At 38.9% G+C, this 20,825-nt stretch overlaps 1 protein-coding gene across 1 annotated transcript in view; it reads right to left on the bottom strand.

The window, feature by feature from the left end:
- C1H3orf70 (chromosome 1 C3orf70 homolog) overlaps window positions 1–20,603 on the bottom strand; it is a 120,735-nt gene extending 100,132 nt beyond the window's left edge. Inside the window, 1 exon segment of the mRNA NM_001195030.1 lies at window positions 20,195–20,603. Within this exon segment, the coding sequence (NP_001181959.1) occupies window positions 20,195–20,390 (196 nt within the window). The 5' untranslated portion in view covers window positions 20,391–20,603.
- Window positions 20,604–20,825: the final 222 nt, after the last annotated feature.

Raw genomic sequence — 20,825 nt, 5'->3', positions numbered from 1 at the left:
AAAGTGAAAAGTGAAAGTGAAGTCGCTCAGTCGTGTCTGACTCTTCGTGACCCCCTGGACTGCAGCCTACCAGGCTCCTCCATCCATGGGATTTTCAAGGCAAGAGTACTGGAGTGGGTTGCCATTGCCTTCTCCATCATTACTCCCAGACATAACCAATTAGATCATATCTTCTTATTTTTAATAAGCAGTCAGCACGTCTCAAATAATGCAGAACATTGATTTCCAGGTATTTATCTCTGTATGATATTTATCCAAATAGATTTACATTGGAATTGAACACTTTAGAAATGTATTAATAGCAAAAATATATTAAACACTCATAATTGGACCACATATGGCTTTCCTTGTCTTCTATATAGATATACTTACTCATTCATTAATTCACTTATAGTAATACCATCCAGACCTATGAATATTAATAGCCTGAGAACAAAATCCTGAGCATTAACTTCTGTTGTACAGGCATTAACTAGGTCTCTGACCTCCGAGTTACAGGGTTTAACCAAATCATTTATTCACACACACCTCAGATATACATTGGTTCAAACTTTGCACCTTTCCATTCATGCGTACCTTTGTTTACTGATCCCCTAATTAAGTCACTAATAATAATAAAGTCAATGTGTAAAATTCAAAAACCCTAAAAACAATATCCTAGAATATTACTAAGGTCTATCTATAGGTTTATTTTTCATAAAACTAAGATGCTAAGTCTTTTTTGCAGATCACAACATTATACACAAAGATTATCAGCTTACTTGCTTCATGTCAATCCCATATTTATACTTTTCTACTATGCCTGTCCTTCCTTCACTTAGCCTGTCCTTCCTTCACTTAATTTTTCCATGCTTTAAAGATGGTACATATGGTAGCCAGCCTCCAAGATGGCACCCAAGGATTCCTGGTTCCTAGTACTTGTAGCCTTGCAGTCTCCTCCCATATTAAGTCACGCCTGGCCTCTGTACCCAATAAAATACTTGACAGGCTGACAGTGTATGACCTCTGACTCTTAATTATACGTACATTGAGCTTTCTGCCTCCCTTTCTCTTGTATTGATTGCTCTTGGGGAACTCAGCTGTCATGCTGTAAGGACACTCACAGCATGACAGTAGGGACTCACAGTCCTGAGGAGAGGTCCATGTATAAAGAAACCGTGGTCTCCCTGCCAACAACCAGCACGCTTTCTAGCCTTCTGAGGGACTCATGGAGGCAGATCCTCTAGCCCAAGCGTTCACATATCTGCAATCCTACCTGACATCTTGACTGCAACCTCACAAAAGACCCTAAACCAAAACTGCCCACTAATCCTCTCTAGATTCCTGCCCCATAGAAAATGCAATGCATAACAAATATTTACTGTTGTTTTCAGTTGCTCAGTTGTAGGGTAATTTGTTACACAATAAAAAAACTGATACAATACAATGATCAACCACCAAGTGTCATATCTCACAATGAGGACATTGATACTGAAGACCTAGTGCAGCCAAAGATAAGTTAACTAAAATTTAAAAAATAAAGAACCTCACTTCACATTTAACAATATAGGCAGACTAGAAATAAAAGGAAGGAAAAGATATGTCAAGAAAACATTAATCAAAGGAAAGCAGGTATGCCTCTATAAATATCACATGAAGTAATCTTTGAAGCAAAGAAAGTTACCAGAGATACAGAGATAGTAGATGGTGATAAAAGGGTCATCTAATAAGACAGAGCCATTCTAAATGTGTGTGCACCAAACAATAGAGCTGCAAATGTATATGAAGCAAAAACTGAAAGGAGTAAAAGACAAATCCATAACTGAGTATATAAGACATCAACAATCCTTTTCAACAAATGACAGAAAATATTAGAAAACAAACAAGGATGTACTAAACAACATAAGCAACCAGTAGAATCTAACAGACATTTATAGAACACTTCACCTAACAGAATACCCATACTTTTTAAGTGTCAATGATACTTGGACCAGTTGTTTACTTGCTAAGCAGTGTCCAACTCTTTGCGACCCATGAACTGCAGCAAGCCAGGCTTCCCTGTCCTTCACTATCTCCTAGAGTTTGCTCAAACTCAAGTCCACTGATTCAGTGATGCCATCCAACCATCTCATCCTCTGGGGCCTTCTTTTCCTCCTGTCCTCAATTTTTCCCAGCATCAGGGTCTTTTCCAATGAGTCGGCTCTTCGCATCAGGTGGCCAGAGTATTTGCACTTCAGCTTCAGCATCAGTCCTTCCAGCAAATATTCAGGGTTGATTTCCTTTAGGATTGACTGGTTTGCTCTCCTTGCTGCCCAAGGGACTCTCAAGAGTCTCCTACAGCACAGTTCAAAGGCATCAATTCTTTGACATTCAGCCTTCTTTATGGTCCAATTCTCCCATCTGTACATGACTACTGGAAAAACCACAGCTTTGACTATAAGGACCTTTTTCGGCAAAGTGATGTCTCTGCTTTTTAACATGCTATCTAGGTGTGTCATAGCTTTTCTTCCTAGAAGCAAGCATTTTTTAATTTCATGGCTGCAGTCAGCATCTGCAGTGATTCTGGAGCCCAAAAAAAAATAGTCTGTCACTGTTTCCATTTTATCCCCATCTATTTGCCATGAAGTGATGGGACTGGATGTCATGATGTTAATTTTCTTAATGTTGAATTTTAAGCCAGCTTTTCACTCTCTTCCTTCACCTTCATCAAGAGGCTCTTAAATTCCTCTTTACTTTTCGCCATTAGAGTGGTGTCATCTGCATATCTGAGGTTATTGATATTTCTCCCGGTTTTAAGTTTAAAAGAATTAAAATCACACAAAATGTGTTCTGTGATTAAAATGAAAAACCAAGTAACAAAATTATATCAAGAAAATCTCCAAACACTTGGAAACTAAACATACTTCTAAATAATCCACGAATCAGAAAGATATATCAAAAGAAATCAAAACATGAGCCTAATGAAAGCTAAAATAAAACATATCAAAACTGTGGGGTACACCTAAAGCAATGGTGAGATGGATTTTTATAACAATAACTGCATACATTAGAAAAGAAGAAAAGCCTCAAATCAGTCATCTAAGTTCCCATATTTAAGATTCTTAAAAAGTGGGCAGCACAAAATAAACTCAAAGCAAGCAGAAGAGAAGGAAGGACATAATAAAGATGAGAGAAGAAATCAGTGACAATGAACTCAGAAAAATAATAGAGAAAATAAATGAAACAAAGAGCTAGTTCTGCAAACAGGTCAATAAAATTAACACACACACAAATTTGACAACTTAGAATGAAATGGATCAATTCCTCAAAAATTACAAACTACCACAACTCATCCATTGGCAATTATTTGAATATTGTTTAATAAGGAAACTAAATTATTAATTTAGTTTTTTAGGCTTTTTATTGAAGTACAGTTGATTTATAATGTTGTGTTAGTTCCTGGTTACAGCAAAGAGATCCATATATATGTATGTATATAAATAATATTTTTCAGATTCTTTTAAATTATAATTTATTACAAGATACTGAATATAATTTCCTGTGCTATACAGTATTGAAATAGTAATTTTAAAAGTTTCCAGACCCAGATGACTTCATTAGAGAATTCCACCAAATGTTTAAGAAAAATGAGCATCAATTCTAAGCAAGTTCTTTCAGAAAATAGGCTAGGAATAAAAAATTCCCAATTCATTGTATAAAACTAGTATTACTATTGCCCTGATATCAAAACCACACAAAGACAGTCTAAAAGAGAAAACTATAGACTAACACTCCTCATAAATATAGACATAAAGATCCTTCACAAATTATCAACAAACAGAATTCAGCAATATATCAAAAGAATTACACACCATAACCAAGTGACGCTTATTCCAGGGGTGCAAAGCTGACATATCTAACAAAATTTGATACTTATTCATAATAACAACTTTGATAAAACAGGAATAGAAAAGGATTTCTTCAATAAAAAGACACCACAAAAAATCTAACACTAACATTGTACTTAAAGATGAAAAATCTAATGCTTCCCTCCTAAGGAGAAAAGGAACAAGACACAGATATCTGTTCTTATTCAACATAGTTCCAGAAGTTCTAGCCAGTGCAACAAAGCAGAAAAGGGGGAAAGGGAAAAGCCATATGAATTGGAGGCAAAAAACATAAATAAAACTGTCGCCACCTGCATATGAAATGACTGTCTAAATAGAAAATCCCCCCCCCAATTTTTTTTTAACTCTTGGAACTAATAAGTGAGTTCAACTAGGCCACAGAATGCAAAATAAACTGAATGAAAAATGAAAATCACTTACATTCCTATATCCTAGCAATAAACATATACAAGCAATAAAATTTGGCAATAAACACCAAGATTAAAAACTCAATACATTTGTAATTTTTAAAATTGTAAATGTGAGTGACTGAAAGTCATCAGTTGTGTCCAACTCTTTGCAACCCCATGGACTGTAGCCTGCCAGGCTCCTCTGCCAGGCAAGAATACTGGAGAGGTTAGCCATCTCTTCTCCAGGAGATCTTCCCAATCCAGGGATCGAACCCAGGTCTCTTACACTAAAGGCAGATTGTAAATACTTATGTATGATTCAAACAAAATATATACAGGACTTATATGCTAAAACTTATACAATGTTGATGAAATAAATCAAAGATTTAAATAAATGGAGGGACATACCATGTTCACGGAACGAAGAGTCAACATAAGGAAGATTTTTAACTCTCCCAAAGCTGACTTCGGAGAAGGCAGTGGCAACCCACTCCAGTACTCTTGCCTGGAAAATCCCAGGGACGGAGGAGCCTGGTAAGCTGCAGTCCATGGGGTCGCTAGGAGTCGGACACGACTGAGCGACTTCACTTTCACTTTTCACTTTCATACATTGGAGAAGGAAATGGCAACCCACTCCAGTGTTCTTGCCTGGAGAATCCCAGGGACGGGGGAGCCTGGTGGGCTGCCGTCTACGGGGTCGCACAGAGTCGGACACGACTGAAGCGACTTAGCAGCAGCAGCAGTAGCAGCAAAGGTGACTTACAGGTTTATCACAATTCTTATCAAAATCCTAGCAAGAGTTATGTATTGGGTGACCAAAAAGTTCATTCAGTTTTTCTTTTTTTTTTTTGTAACACTGTATGGAAAAACCCGAACCAACGTCTTAGCCAACCCAACAGATACAGAAAATGTTATTCTACAATTCATATGGAAAGGTAAAGGAACTAGAATAGCTAAAACAATTCTGAAAAAAACAAAAAGCAAAGTAGGAAGACCCAGACTACCAGGTTTAAAGATACGTTCTGTCGCTATAGTGTCAACACTGTGTGGTGTCAGCAGAGGAACAGACACAGAGATCAGTGGAGCAGAGCAGAGAAACAGACTACACAACATGCTTTTTGACGAAGGTACAAAAAGCAGTTCAATAGAGGAAAGGCTGCCTTTTCAACAAGTACTGCTGCAGCAATGTGGACATCCATAGGCAAACAAAAACAAAAAGAATCCACAAAACCTGGATCTAAAATGGACACCTTATACAAAAACTCAAAATGGATCACAGACTTAAATGTAAAACTAAAACCTGTAACAGCTTTAGGAAAAAGTCTTTAGGATCTCAGGTTAAGCAGAGAGTTCTAAAAAGCACCAAAAGCATCATCTATAAAAGGAAATTTCATAAACCTGACTTCATCAAAATTCTTAAATTTTGATCCACAAAGGACTCTGTAAGAGGATGAAAAGACAAGCTACAGAACTATGAGAAAATGTGAACTACTGCTCTGACAAAAGACCAGTGCACAGAATATATTAAGAACTCTCAAAACTCAACAGCCAAAAAAAAAAAAAAAAAACCAATTAAAGAAGAAAAGAAGTCTCTTCAGCAAATAGTACTGGAACAACTGGATACAAACATGCAAAAGCAAAAAAATCTAGATGTAGACTTTTTACTCTTCACATACATTAACCCCAAATGAATCACAGGCCTAAATGTAAAATACAGAACTATAAACTCCTAAAAGATAACAAAGGAAAAAACCTAGGTGACCTTGGGTATGGTGATGCCTTTTTAAATATAACACCAAAGACACGATCCATGAAAGAAATAACTAATAACCTTAATTTATTTAAAATTAAAAACTTCTGCTCTGTGAAAGAACATATAAAGAGAATTAGAAAACAAGTCACAGACTGGAAGAAAACATTTGAAAAACACACACATGGAACAGCCCAAATCTGGAACACTGACACCAGCAAAGCTGGACAGGGTGTGGAGCAACAGCAACGCTCAAACATTTCCAGTGGAAATGAAAATAATACAGTCCCTCTGGAAGACAGACTCTTACCATACAATCCAGCAATCACATTTCTTGGTATTTATTTACACAAAGGAGTTGAAAACTTCCATTCACACGAAAACCTGCACACAGATGTTTATGGCAGCTTTCTTCATAACTGCCAAAAATTAGAAGCAGCCGAGATGTCCTTTAGTAGATGAATGAAGAAACCATAGTGTACAAGACCCCAGACAGCAAAAACAATCTTGAGAAAGAAGAACAAAGCTGGCGGTACCATGCTTCTCGGCTTCAAACTAGACTTCATTCTTGGTGGTGATGATTTGAAATTTGATGTCAAAAGCAAAAATAAGAAGGTGGGAACACATCAAACTAAAAAGCTTATGCAGAAGAAAAGGAACCATTAACAAAATGAAAAAGTAACCTCCCCAATGGGAGAAAATACCTACAAATCATATAACTCATTATGGGTTAATATCCAAAATATATAATGAACTCACTAAATTCAATACCCAAAATAATCTGGTTTAAAAATGGGCAAACAATCTGAATAGACCTTTTTCCAAAGAAGACATACAGATGGTCAACACATGAAAAGGAGCTCAACATCACTAATCATCAGGGAAATGCAAATCAGAACAAAAATGAGGTATCACCTCACACCTGCTAGAACAGCTGTTATTAAAAAACACCCAAGAAATAACCAGAAATAAGCGTTGGTGAGGCTGTGGAGAAAAGGGAACCACTGGTGCTGTTGGTGGGGATGCAAACTGGTGCAGCTACTATGGAAGACAGTATGAAGGTCTCTCAAAAAATTAAACACAGAACTACATATGATCCAGCAATTCCACCTCTGGGTGTGCATTTGAAGAAAATGAAAGTGTTGATTTGGAAAGATATACACACCCACCTGTTCACAGCAGCATTATTTACAACTGCCAAGACACTGAAATAATCTAAGTATCCACCACCACGTGAATTGATAAAGAAAATGTGCTATATGTGCAGAATATTATTCAGTCATATAAAAGAATGAAAGCTTACCATTTGTGACAACATGGATGGACCTTCAGGGCATTACGGTAAGTGATATAAGTCAAACAGAAGAAGACAAATACCATATATTCTCACTTACACATGGATTAAAAAAATAATAATAAAAATCTGAAAACTCACAGGTAGAGGAAACAGACTGGTGGTTGCCAAAAGCATGGCGGTGAGAGAATGGGGCAAAATGAGTGAAGATGGTCAAAATGGCCAAATTTCGGTTATAAAATAAACTATCATTAGGGATGCATGGGAGAAGGCAGTGGCACCCCACTCTAGTACTCTTGCTTGGAAAATCCCATGGATGGAGAAGCCTGGTGGGCTGCAGTCTATGGGGTCGCTAAGAGTCGGACACGACTGAGCGACTTCACTTTCACTTTTCACTTTCATGCATTGGAGAAGGAAATGGCAACCCATGGGAGAAGACAGTGGCACCCCACTCCAGTGTTCTTGACTGGAGAATCCCAGGGATGGGGGAGCCTGGTGGGCTGCCGTCTCTGGGGTCGCACAGTCGGACACGACTGAAGCAACTTAGCAGCAGCAGGGATGCATGAGTGCTAAGTTGTTTCAGTCATATCCAACTCTGCAACCCTACAGGCTGCAACCATAGCCCGCCAGGCTCCTGTGTCCACAGAATTCTCCAGGCAAGAATACTGGCATGGGTTGCCATGCCCTCCTCCAGGGGATCTTCCCAATCCAGAGATCAAACCCATGTCTTCTATGTCTCCTGCACTGGCAGGTGGGTTCTTTACCATTAGCACCACCTGATAATTGGGAATAGTTGTTTCAGTTATTGTAACTATAATAATAGTTAATAATACTCTACTGTATATTTTCAAGTTGCTACCAGAGTACATCTTAAATTAAAAGTTCTCAGCATAGGAAAAAAATCTGTAACTATGTATGGTGATGAATGTTAACTAGACTTACTGCAATGATCACTTCACTGTATACACAAATACTGAATCACTATGCTGTACCCCTGAAACAAATGTCAGTTATACCTCAATTTACTTTTGTAAAAAAAATAATTAAAAAAAAACAAAACTGTGGTACATCCAGGTGATGGAATATTATTCAGCACTAAAAAGAAATGAGCTACCAAGCCATGAAAAGACATGGAGAAATGCACATTAATAAGTGGAAGAAGCCAGTCTGAAAAGACTATATACTGTATGATTCCAACTATATGACATTCTGGAGAAAATAAAACAATGGAGACAATGAGAAAAATCAGTGGTTTCCAAGGGGAGGCTATTTTTAGAGCAGTGAAAACACTCTGGATGGTATTATAAATGATGCATGCATGTCATTATTGTCCATATTCATAGAATGTGCAACACCTGGAGTGAAGCCGAAGGTAAACTGTGCACCTTAGATAACTATGATGTGTCAGTATAGGTTCATCCTGGGTTAAAAAAAATGTACAATTCTGATAAATAATAATAGACAAGGCTATGCACATGTGGGGGCAAAATACACGGGAAAGCTCCATACCTGCCTCTTGATTTTGCTGTAAACCTAAAACTGCTCTTAAAAAAGTCTTAAAAATTAAAGACACTTCACCAAAGAGGATATACAAATGGTGAATAAGCACATCAATGTTAACCATCAGGTAAATGCAAATTAAAATCAAAATGAGTGATCAGTACACATCTATCAGATCACTAAAACAAAAATAGCAGCACCACCAAACACTGACAAGAAATGTGGTGAAGAAACTGGATCACTCATACATTGCTGGCAGGAATGTAAAATGGTACGGTAACCATGGAAAACAGTTTAGCAGTTACTTAAAAAACTAAATGTGCAACCTCCACATAACCAAGCATTTGTGCTTCTGGGCATTTATTCCCGAAAAATGAAGGCTTTTGTTCACACAGTAAACCATACACAAAGGTTTACAGCAGGCTTATTTATAATAACTAAAAACCAGAAACAACCCAGGTGTCCTTCAGTGGGTGAACAGGTAAACAAACTGTGGTGCACGTACAGCATGGAACACTACTTAGCCATAAAAAGGAACGAGCTATCGATCCACCCAACAAACAGAACGAATCGCTAGAGTTATTACGCTGAGTGCAAAAAGCCAATCCCCAAAGGTTACATAACGTATGATCTATTTATATAACATCCTGGAAGTGACAAAATTAAAGAAATAGAGAACAGATTAGTAATTGGCAGGGATTAATTAGGGCTGGTGCAGAAGTGAAAGTGAGTATGCCTATAAAGAGGCAACATGAGGTATCCTTGCAATGCTGAAACTGTTCCTGAACCTATATGTATCAATGACAATTTCCTGGTTATGATATCACACTACAGTTCTGTGAAATACTATCACTGGGAAACTGGATACAGAATATGTGGGATCTCTGTATTATTTCTCACAAATGTATGTGAACCTACAAATTATCTCAAAATTAAAAATTCAATTTAAAAAAGATGAAAAAAGTATACCTGAAATTGATTCAAATCAGAAATAAATGAACCCAACTGATAACATGACCACACAGAAAAAAATTAACTCAAGAAACTTTTGAACAGAGTGTTCTGACTACATACATCCTTCCCAGGATATATTCTATCTTGAACTTTAAGTCATCAATTTGTCATTGGTAGTGAAACCAATATAATAATTCCTAAACTGTCTTATGGGTAGCTGAAAATAGAAGAAATGGGTAAATATTGTGATATACTGGAAACCAGGGTTTTTACCCACAGAGAAGGCAGGCACAACTACGGAATGGGGAAGGATGAACAAGACATACACTTTCTAAGTCTGTCCACTGAAAGTTAACGTGCAGTAGCATCCCGGCAGAAACAGGTACATTAAAAACCCAGATAATGGTTTCCATACCATTCTTCACTGAAAGGAACATGGGTTTCTTGGAAAAATGACTCATTTCTGGCCTGGAGTGAGGAAATCACTAGGTAAGTCTGGAATATCTTTACTGCTTCAGAAAGCAGTAAAGTAAAATGATAGGGACATGTCAAAAGGTCACAAAGCCATCTTGAAGACGCTCTCATTGCGCAAATGTAGGACAATTTGAGCATCAAAAAAAAATATGATGCTTGATTATAGCACATTAAAAAGAATCAAGTTGCCTATCATATTACCTAAAAGAGAAGAGATACAAAGAAAAGAAACCTCTTCAAACGCCATCAAATGTTAGGAAGGACAGAATTAGAATATCACTATCAACACGGTGTAATAAGTGATTGACACAGACTCTCTAGTCAATACTAAAATCAATGGGTTAAAGTTTATTGGGGAACAGGATATTCACTCAGTGTCCAAGTATCACTCCACAGTTACTTATTCTTACTAAGTGATTAAAATGACTATACAAAAAAAGTAACAAAGGAGAAACAATATGTCTATACTGACAGATTTGGCAGTCATCACCCTACACAAGTAGAACACAGGGACCTATGTCTCCTCCTATAATGCTATACAAGGGATACAACAGCACAAATTTAATAGCTAGGCAAAAATGTTTAACCTAAATCTAATAAGGCAAATTTAAAACATGGGATATACTACAGACAGTTAATCTGGACTCTTCAAAAACTTCAATACCACCCAAAAAAGTATGATTATTCTAGAATGTTTAAAGGGGAGACTGAAGTGATACAATAATGAAATGTGATGCATGAATGTTTTTATTCCACTGATTTATTTCACTTGTTAAACCATTTTACTAAGGTATGACTGACGCAGAAAAAGCTGTACAGATTTAATACATAAAATGTGATGAGTGCAGAGGTAAGTATACACCTGTGAAACCATCGCCACAGTCTATGCCATTAAAATATCCGTGTGATATATGAATCTTGATTGGCTCTCGAGTTGAAAAGTCAGCTATAAAATTAATTTTTTGACAATTAAGGAAACTGTGTATTAGATGGTGTTGCTGAATTCATGTTACTATCTTAGGTGTGATTAGTATTGTGGTTTCATAGCAAAATGAGAGGTATGCTGAAATATTTAGGTGAAATGCCACATCAGCAACTTACTTTTAAATGAAAAAAAGCACATGTATGTGCATGTGTGTGTGTGTGCAGACAGAAAGAAAAAACAAATGAGTCTAACAGACACAAAACACCACAATTATTACACAAAATACCAAATCACTACAAAACTCTTTTAGTGTTTTCATCTCACTAAAGGTCTGTTTAAATGAGATACAGAGGAAGAAATAACATTCTATATCACACCAAGAATCTAGTTTTAAATGGGCAAATAAGCACTAGGGAGGTTAAAAAATTTGTCCTGAATGGACTTTTTCAGGGCATTGTGCAGATACAGATATTGTAGCTGCTGACCACTTCAGACATTGCATGTTTTTGGTAGTGTGCTTACAGAATACTGCTAAATATCAGAATATTGAAGAACAAACCAACAATAAGAAGAAAAGAAACACAAAACAAAAATTCTGTGAATTTTAGTAAAGTAACTTGCAAAAACAGTTAATTCTACTTTGTCCATCATTCTAGCAGCCAGGACTCCTCCTAAAAAGCATAGTTTTATACACTTTGCAACCAGTCCAAAAACCTTCATGTTGCATATAACTAGCACTTTGCCATTTTTCTACACAAAATCAATATTCCAGATGATACCCAAGTATTGTTACAGGATAGCAATCATTAAAGTTAGTATGTGCAGCTTCACTTTAACAGCTTTATAATATTCTGATCCTTTGAAACATATTAACCCATGTTTGATACAATACTTCTATATCATGTTTGATATAATGTTTGCTATAATATAATAATAATACTTATTAACTGGTGTATCTAATTAATCAGAACTATCCATTGCTTAACAATGGTGGAAAATAGGATAGAGCAGGGGAGTGGAAGAGCACAAAATAAAATTCCAAGGTAAAAAGTAGATAAATTATCACAAAGTAGCTATTATGAAATAGATCTTCCCACAATGAGGACAACTGAAAAACTTGATTTCTAAAGGTCATTCTATTCAAAATGTATGTTTTTACCATCTGTGTTGAAGTGTGTAACTGAACAAATGAGTGTGGTTACAAAGTGAATCCCAGATTAACCGGGACATTTGTTCAAGGAGAAGCAGTTGGAGTTTGGGTTTTTGACGTATCACCACTATGATAATGTAACTATGTTATTATCCCCGTATTAAAAATGATGAAACTGAAAGAAGGAAGTTAAGTAACTTCCCCCAAACCATGTAACTAGCCAGTGGGCAGAGCCAGGATTCAGACACAAAGCCCAACTGCAGAGCCTGTCCCTGGGATGACTATACTAATATTTCCATCGCTTGTTTTGAGGAGGGGCTGATGCTGAACACCTGCACTAAGTACTCTGCTTATGTCATTTAATCTTCACAACAACCCTGTGAAGTAGGATTTTTATTCCTATTTTTCAGAAGAGAACACTGAAGCTGAGAAAGGTTGAGTAACCTATCCGAAGCTATCCTGCCAATGAATGGAAGAACCAGGACTGAATTCAAGTGTGTCTGACTCCAAAGCCCTCACTCTTTCTACGACCACACTCTGTCCTCACATTTTATATATAAAGTACTTTATTTTTCAAGAAAGCATATCTTCTTCTAGATAACTGTTAGTTTAAGTTAAACATATGTCCCTGTGTTTATTTGGAATTAATAACACTTAACTTCTCTGAAGATATTCTTTCTTGTGAATTAATGAGGTTCCACAACATGAGAGGATAAACTTAAACTGAGGGTGTTATAATGCAGGGAATAGTCATAAAAAGGTCCTCAAAAGCTGTTTGGTTCAAACCTTTTAAAGTTCATCAGTCTTGGAAACCAGTAATAATTAACGGTACACATGCAAAGCTCACCAAAAGAGGCTTGCACTAGTCAGGGATCATCTGAAGATACGACATGACTGAAACTTCATATTATACAAATACATCATTAAATATCTTTTATTTAACTTTTCATTTTGTATTGAAGTATAGCCAATTAACAATGTTGTGATGGTTTCAGGTGAACAGCAAAGGACTCAGCCATATGTATATACATGTATCCATTCTCCCCCAAACCCCCTTCCCATTCAGGCTGCCACATAACATTCAGCAGAATTCCCTGTGCTATACAGTAGGTCCCTGTTGGTTATCCATTTAAAATATAGCAGCGTGCACATGTAGATCCCAAACTCCATTAAATGCTTTTTAAAAGCCTAGTTGTACAGTTTGCAACCACTCCAAAAAGTTCATATTGCATATAGTTGCCCTTCTCTTAAAATAAGAAACCATTCTTATTTTTCCTAATTTATTTAAATCCTCCTTGTTCCAAAGAGAATCTGAAATAGCTGAAATCCTCCTTATTGTACCTTGAGCAGAACCAAGAAACCCAGAGCCTGGGTACCAGCTGGTCTGTGAGATTCTAATACACTGACCACATGTGGCCAGGGCTACTTCGTGGGACCTCCAGCAAGTGCCCACCTAAAAAATGAGGATAATAACAATAGCTACTTCCCAAGGCCGTCGTGAAGTGCAAATGAGCTAACACACGCATAAAGTTACAATTGTGCCTGCATATAAACAACAAGTGTGCTGTCATCTATTATCGAAACACCACTTACATGGAAAAACACCTATGAGCTTTCTCTATCTCTGGATAAAAGAGAAAACTCAGAAACTGACTTCACCTCTGCACTGGCTAACACCTGAATCCTCTTCCTTTAATTACCAGACATAGAAAGAGGCCTCATTAGAAGAAAAAACCTTCAGCTGACTCCTCCATCTAATCAAACTACCACTCCCTTTTTTGCCAGTTTTCACTATCAGACATCTCAAATATATTTTCTGTAGCTTCTGTTACTGATACGCCTGAGCTGCCCTTTGGGAAAACCAGCTGGCATTACCCCGGGGAAGTCAGAACTTGATTTGGGAGGTTGAGTAGAAGCAGGAAAATAGAACAAACAGAGTAATGCAAAAACCATAATGCTAATACACTAGCTAGTGGACAGACCTATACTTGCCCCAAGGTCCTGACAGTTAAATCCTCTAATCAGCTTTATTTCCCTATAGGACATATAAAAATAGGAGGCCAGATTATAACCAAACACTTGCTGAGATAGTCCAGTCACAAGACCAGACATGTAAGCCTCTAGGCTGTGCCACCTTCTCTGAAGAGTCCTGGGAAAAAACATTTCCAAATTCTGCCTCTCCTACTCCCATTTTTCTGTAATTTGATGCTGCCTATCCACCTTCTGCTTTAACAGTTTTTCTTTAGATATGTTAATATCATCTATTAGACTACATCAAGTCCCACTCTTCCTGCTTTCAACCTGAAAGAGACATCTTTTAAGATGTCTTCTGCAGAAAACTGAGCTCACCTATTGTGTGATTTTATTAAGCCAATAAAAGCTGAGTTCTGCTGGTGGTACAGACATCACATCACACACATGACCCCACCTCTACCTATCCATCCCCGCCTCACCCCCAACACCCTCTCATCACTTTCTCTTTGATAGTTCTTAACTTGGATTTCACGCCTCACCATATTCAGGGATCTCTTTACACTTCCCATTCTTCTGTACTTCACTATGGCAATTGATACAATTTGCCACCTATTTCTTAAAAACTTTCCCCATCACTGGTTTTAACAAAGCCAAAAAACTGTTGATTTTGCTCATTAACTTTAAATTGCTCTAGAGTGCCTGTAGTGGTTAAGACTCCAGGCCCAAGAATCAGACAGACAAGGCTTCAAATCCAGGTTCTACTCCTTACTAGCTACATGCCCACGGGAAAGTTACTTGACTTCTTTAAGCATTTCTCCTCCACTACAGAATGGACATAATAACATCATTGGTTATTGAATGCTTAGCATAATCAGCTTACTCTGGCACAAAGTAATCACTCAATAAATATTAACTACTATCTTTGTGTCCTAATTCTCTTATCCTGGTATTTTGTTCCCTTTCTACCTTGAAGAATTCATGATCGCAAATAGCTATGCTATAATTAAGTATACTCCTTAAGTTATTCTTGCAAAACTAAACCTTTCAGCCTCTTCTTCAGTAATAAAAAAAAAAAATCACTATTTCTAGTTTCACCAATATCTAAGAAATAACCTGCTGAAAACAAATTTCATCTTCATACTCTTTCTTAAAGCACTCCTTTCCCTTGGCCTCTGTAATACCATGCTTTCCAGATTTTTTCTTCTTTGGCCATCTCTTCCTAGATTCAATTGCCAGCTCATCCTCCTGTAACCAGCCTCTAAATGTTAAGTGTTCTAAAGGGAAAGCCTAAAGGGTTTCTTCATTTCTCACACTATAACTTCTCCGCTGGCAATCTCATGCTTCATCATGGCTACAACTGCAATCTATAAAGAAGTTATAGACTTCCATATTATCTCCAGTGCAGACTTCTCCAAGCTCTGTATCCTCTATATCCAAATGCCTACTGACATCGCCATGCAATGACAAGGCAACATAAACTCAATAGATACAAAACTGGATTCATGGTCTTTGTGGATTCATGATTCCATGATTATCCAAACCTAGTTCTTCTCCAGTATGTGGTTGTTAGTGAATGAACAGCATCACCATCCATCCAAGCTGCATAAGGCAAAATTCTAGAATCCATCCTTTATAACTATCCTCTTCCTTCCCCTCTAAATCTAATCTGTTCTAATTTCCATTAAATAGACATTGTTGCATGAATTTCAACCTATTTTTTTACACTAATATGAAAATATTCTCCCATGCCGATTTCATCCCCCCACTACTCATTTCACCATTATAATGCCAAGGTCTCTAAGCAACTGGAACTTCCCCACTGTCCAGTTCATCCCTCCCTAACACCTCAACAATCAAATTTCTTATTTCTTCTAACATTCTATCTACTCCAGTCACAAAAAAGCTACTTTACAATATCTACATATGATTTATTGTTTACCATCCCTCTTCCCTAGCCAAGCCACATCTTTTCCTCTCTCAAAACTCTTCTTGGAATCCTTCATTTGTTAAACCAACCCAATACCACTCCTTAAAAAAAAAATAAAGGTTCAGATTCAGGGCCATAATTCAATCAGCCCAATAATCTATCTCTGACAGAGACATCAATAGAACATATCCAGTTTTCATCACAGACATAGTCCTCAAAATCAATTACCCAAATATACTATTTCCTTTACATCAAGCACTGCATCTGTCAACATATACACAGTTTGTGTCTTTCATGAACAGTTATGCACTTGCAGCCTTTTCTACTTCATAAGGTTATAAATTTCACAAATTTAACATCAACCATATAAAACTGAATTTCCTTTATTTGTTCTGAATTTCCTCTCTCAAGCATCTCAAGGTAGTCTTCCTGGTTTAATATTTACCAATTTGGTGAACAAGTTGATCATTTTTCATTCATATCATTTGTGCTTTTAAAGGAATGCAAAAATAAATATAGGATGAATCACACCCTTACACTCTGCTTATGGGACATGATCCAGCTATATTCGTATCTGTATTCCTAGTTTCCATAATAATGTCCCATAAAGAGAAGGTGCTCAATGTATGTTCACCAAAATTAAAAGAATTTTATTTAGGACTGACATTGTGTTCATGCATTCCAAAGGAAGCAGAACTTCTCAAATATGTTAATTCTGCTTCTCTTAAAGAAAAATAATATTGAGGCTTAAAAAGGGTAGAAAGAATTGATGCCTCACACAGGTGAGGAGACTGAACAGGGCAGCTGGCTGCTCTAAATGAACTGAAGCTATTCTTGGATGTGATCATCAAACCACCAGCAGCAGAGGAAGCATGGAATCCCAGAAGGCTGCCAAAGACTGAAGAGAGCAAATAAATGCAGGCTTGATTTAAAAAAAAAAAAAGAACTGCGAATGGTCCAGTATACTCAATGCCAGTCCTTTCTAAATTCAGATTATTTAAAAAGTAGCTACTAATCACTTAAAAAAGAAAATGTTAAGCATCTGTGGAATCAACCTACATTATACTCAACTAATTTCCTTTATTTTTTTTTACAGAAGTATGTTTACAGATAGACATCATGTATCAAAAAGACATAAAAGTAGTATGTTGGGAGAATTTCAACAAAGTATCTGATCAGTATCTCACTAAACCAATATAGATAAGATAAACAAAAGGTGGATAAAGGTATGATAAGGTGTGTGTGTGTGTGTGTGTGTGTGTGTGCTCAGTCGCTCAGCCATGTCCAACTCTTTGCAACCCCACAGGGACTGTAGCCCACCAGACTCCTCTGTCCATGGAATTTTCCAGGCAAGAATATTGGAGTGGGTTGCCATTTCCTACACCAAATGATCGGACCCCCCAGGGATCGAACTCACATTTCTTGGTCTCCTGTACTGGCAGGCAGATTATAGCTCAACCGCCTGGGAAGCCCAATTAGGTAGTGAGGTAACTGTTAAAATGATCATAACAACAAAGTGCTCATTAATGAATTGTTATGAGCCTGAAAGACAGTTCAGGACTTTCATCTGTGGTCTTCTCCTGTTTAACAATTTTATCAATAAGGAAAGAGGAAAATATACGGAAGGGATCTATCTAAGTGATCTGTGAGTAGCCATATCCCAAATATATAACTATGAGATAGGCAAGCGCTCTAACTTATGCCACAAATGTAAAACACACACACAAACAAAAAAGAGGCTTAATGGCTTAGTTCACAGCAAGCTTAGTTCAATCTGACAACGACAAGCTCAATATGATGTGGAGGAAAAGCTAATGTGATGCTAGCTGCAGTAGTAGTATATCAAACAGGCGATATCAGTCCTGCTTAATTTTGGACAGATCATACCACAGCTGGGATATGGTGTACCCTTCTAGGGGTCACTATCTTCATAGAATCATAACCATATCGGCATATGTTCAGAATAGAAAAACCAGGATGCTTAGGGGCCTGAACACCATTAAAGGAAAGGCAGAAAAGAATGGTGGTGGTTTAGTCACTCAGTCATGTCCGACTCTTGCTACCCCATGGACTGCAACCCACCAAGCTCCTCTGTCCATGCGATTTCTCAGGCAAGAATATGGCAGTGGGCAGCCATTTCCTTCTCCAGGGGATTTTCCTGACCCAGGGATCAGACCCTGGGATCGAATCCGCATCTCCTGCACTGTCAGAAGGATTCTTTACCACTGAGCCACCTGGGAAGCCCATAGAAAGGAATGGAGATTTATAAATAGGACAAGACGATGCTTGAGAGGAAAACAATGGCTACCTTCATTCAGTCATTCAACAAATGTGAATTACAAACCTATTTCAGGCCAGATGCTATGACTAGAGATAGGGTAAAACAGTCTACATCATGTGTATATCTGAAGAGTTGAAACAGACAGGATCTAAAAAAGGTTAAGATTGTTATATATGATTTCATAAGGTAGAAATAGGAGGTGTAGGAAGAAATTCCAATGTAACTGATTTTAGCTCCATATAAGGAAGAGCATTTTTAAGAGTCAAAGCTGTCTAATGAAGGAAGAGGCTGCCTGAGAAGACTGCAAGGTTACCACCAGTTACGGTGTACTCAAAGGGGAGACTGCCGAAATGACAGGCACTGAACTGGACCATCTTTAATGTTCCTCACAATTCACACTATGACTCTTTCTATACTTCCACAGGAAATGGACCACTGGAGTCACCCTACTTGTGTACTCTGGCATCACAGGTTTCCCACAGTTGTTACTTTCAACTCTTCACCCTGTTCCCCACGGAAGCAATGCCATACAATTAGGAATGGAGCTGAGAGCAACAGGAATAATGAGATATAGGACAAAACAGACCCAACAGTACACAGAATGCAAAAAACCAATACTGTTCAACGTGTCTTGCATTTGTAAAGGAAACGTAAGAATTCTCTATCCCTGAAGTCATAAATTTAACATATTTTATTATGTTCAATTAATAGAAAAGTATCTGTTATGTACTGCATCTCTTGTTGGGAGCCATTTTTTCTAACCAAAGAAGAAAAAATAATTTTAAGATCACTTTGAGAATCTGCATCCTAAATAAACACTACAAACCCTCTATTATAAGGTTATGTGGTAACTAAGTTTAGAATACATTTCTAAAAAGAAATAATTCATCAGATATAGCAGGCCAAATACCATAAACTAATAAAATAGTGAAATTCTGATTAAATGGACACTTAAACATTTTAAAAATCACAGGCAGGATAGACATAAGAGAAAAGGTCTAGACCATTTAGTTCTACAAATTACTTTAAGATCACAGAAGCTTACTTTCATTTTATTTTTGCAATTTTAAAACAGTCTCTATAATACACTGGCTTTATATGCTGGAACTGGGTATTCAAGGAGTTCACCCTTCCAAACTCTTAATATTAACTTCTTGGAAGCAGTCCCTCACTCTTCAGCGCTTTCTCAATCTGGATACAAGAAATGGGCTACGATTCCAAATCCAAGGGTTCTCTTTCTTCTAAATAGCAGCCAGTTAAGACAAAAGTGAAAAAATTAAGAGGTACACATTTTAACCACCAGCCCTGAAAAAAGACTTCCCCTCCAGTTGTCGTCAACTCTGACGGCTCTCTACCCTTTCTCCACACGCGCCTGGTCTTTTCGGTTGAAAAAGAAAACAGGGGCGGGGCGGGGGGCGGGGAGGAATACACCCCAGTTTCCCTGGGACCGGGAGACCCCTTTTGTAGAAGTGGCTAAAAAGGTAGGTTCCCCACAGATTTCATCTCGTTGCCAAGGCAGCGCCGGCCCGACTGGTCCGGCGCGAGGGCAGTTCCCGCCGCCCGGAGCCCACGGTGGCCCCGGCCTGCGGCAGGGCAGCCCCGGCCCAGCCAGGCGCCCCCCAGGCCGCACAGTCCCTACTACGACCCCGGACGGCCCCGCGGGAGCCCTCGGGACCGCGGAGAAAGGCGAGGAGACGTGGCTCGACTTACAGTGACACCATCCGAGATGACAGCACCAGTGCAGCTTGAAGCACTTGCCGTGGCTGTGCGTGGCACAGATGGAGAGCCCGTCGCATGGCTGGAAGTCGGGTCTGCGGGCGGCGCAACTCCGCGCCAGGGCCTGAGCCTCGTCCACTTTCTCGCTCTTCCAACCGCGCTCGGGCGCCGGCGCCGCGGCCGCACTCATTTCCTCTCACTCCGCGGAGCCGAGACCGGGAGCTCGGTAGGAGCGGCGTCTGGGCGGGCAGGAAGCCGAGGCGGGCGCGGCGCGGGCCGGGAGTCAGGTCAGCCCTTGGAGGTGGCGGTAGCAGAGCTGGCGGCGGCGGGAGCGCAGCGGTCCCTAGGCTCGCAGAGGAGCCGCCCCGGGCGCTGCGACCGGGGGCTGGGCCTGCCGCCGCCTTCCCTCCCTCCGCCGTGGCGCGCGCCGCGCCCCCACGTGGACACGCACGCGCACACACGCGCGTTGGCTCCGGCAGACGCCACGAGTCCCCCCGCCAGCCCCGCCTTCTCACACACGGCTGCTCACACACGCTCGGCGGCCCTGCTGCCGCCGCACACTCACTCAACCTCCGTAGGCTGGCCCCCACGGACGGAGGGCTGTTAGGAACACAGCCGCCTCGGA

Source organism: Bos taurus, chromosome 1 (genome assembly GCF_002263795.3).
Source record: "Bos taurus isolate L1 Dominette 01449 registration number 42190680 breed Hereford chromosome 1, ARS-UCD2.0, whole genome shotgun sequence".
Classification (NCBI taxonomy): Eukaryota; Metazoa; Chordata; class Mammalia; order Artiodactyla; family Bovidae; genus Bos; species Bos taurus.
This window is presented reverse-complemented; position numbering and strand designations above follow the sequence as displayed.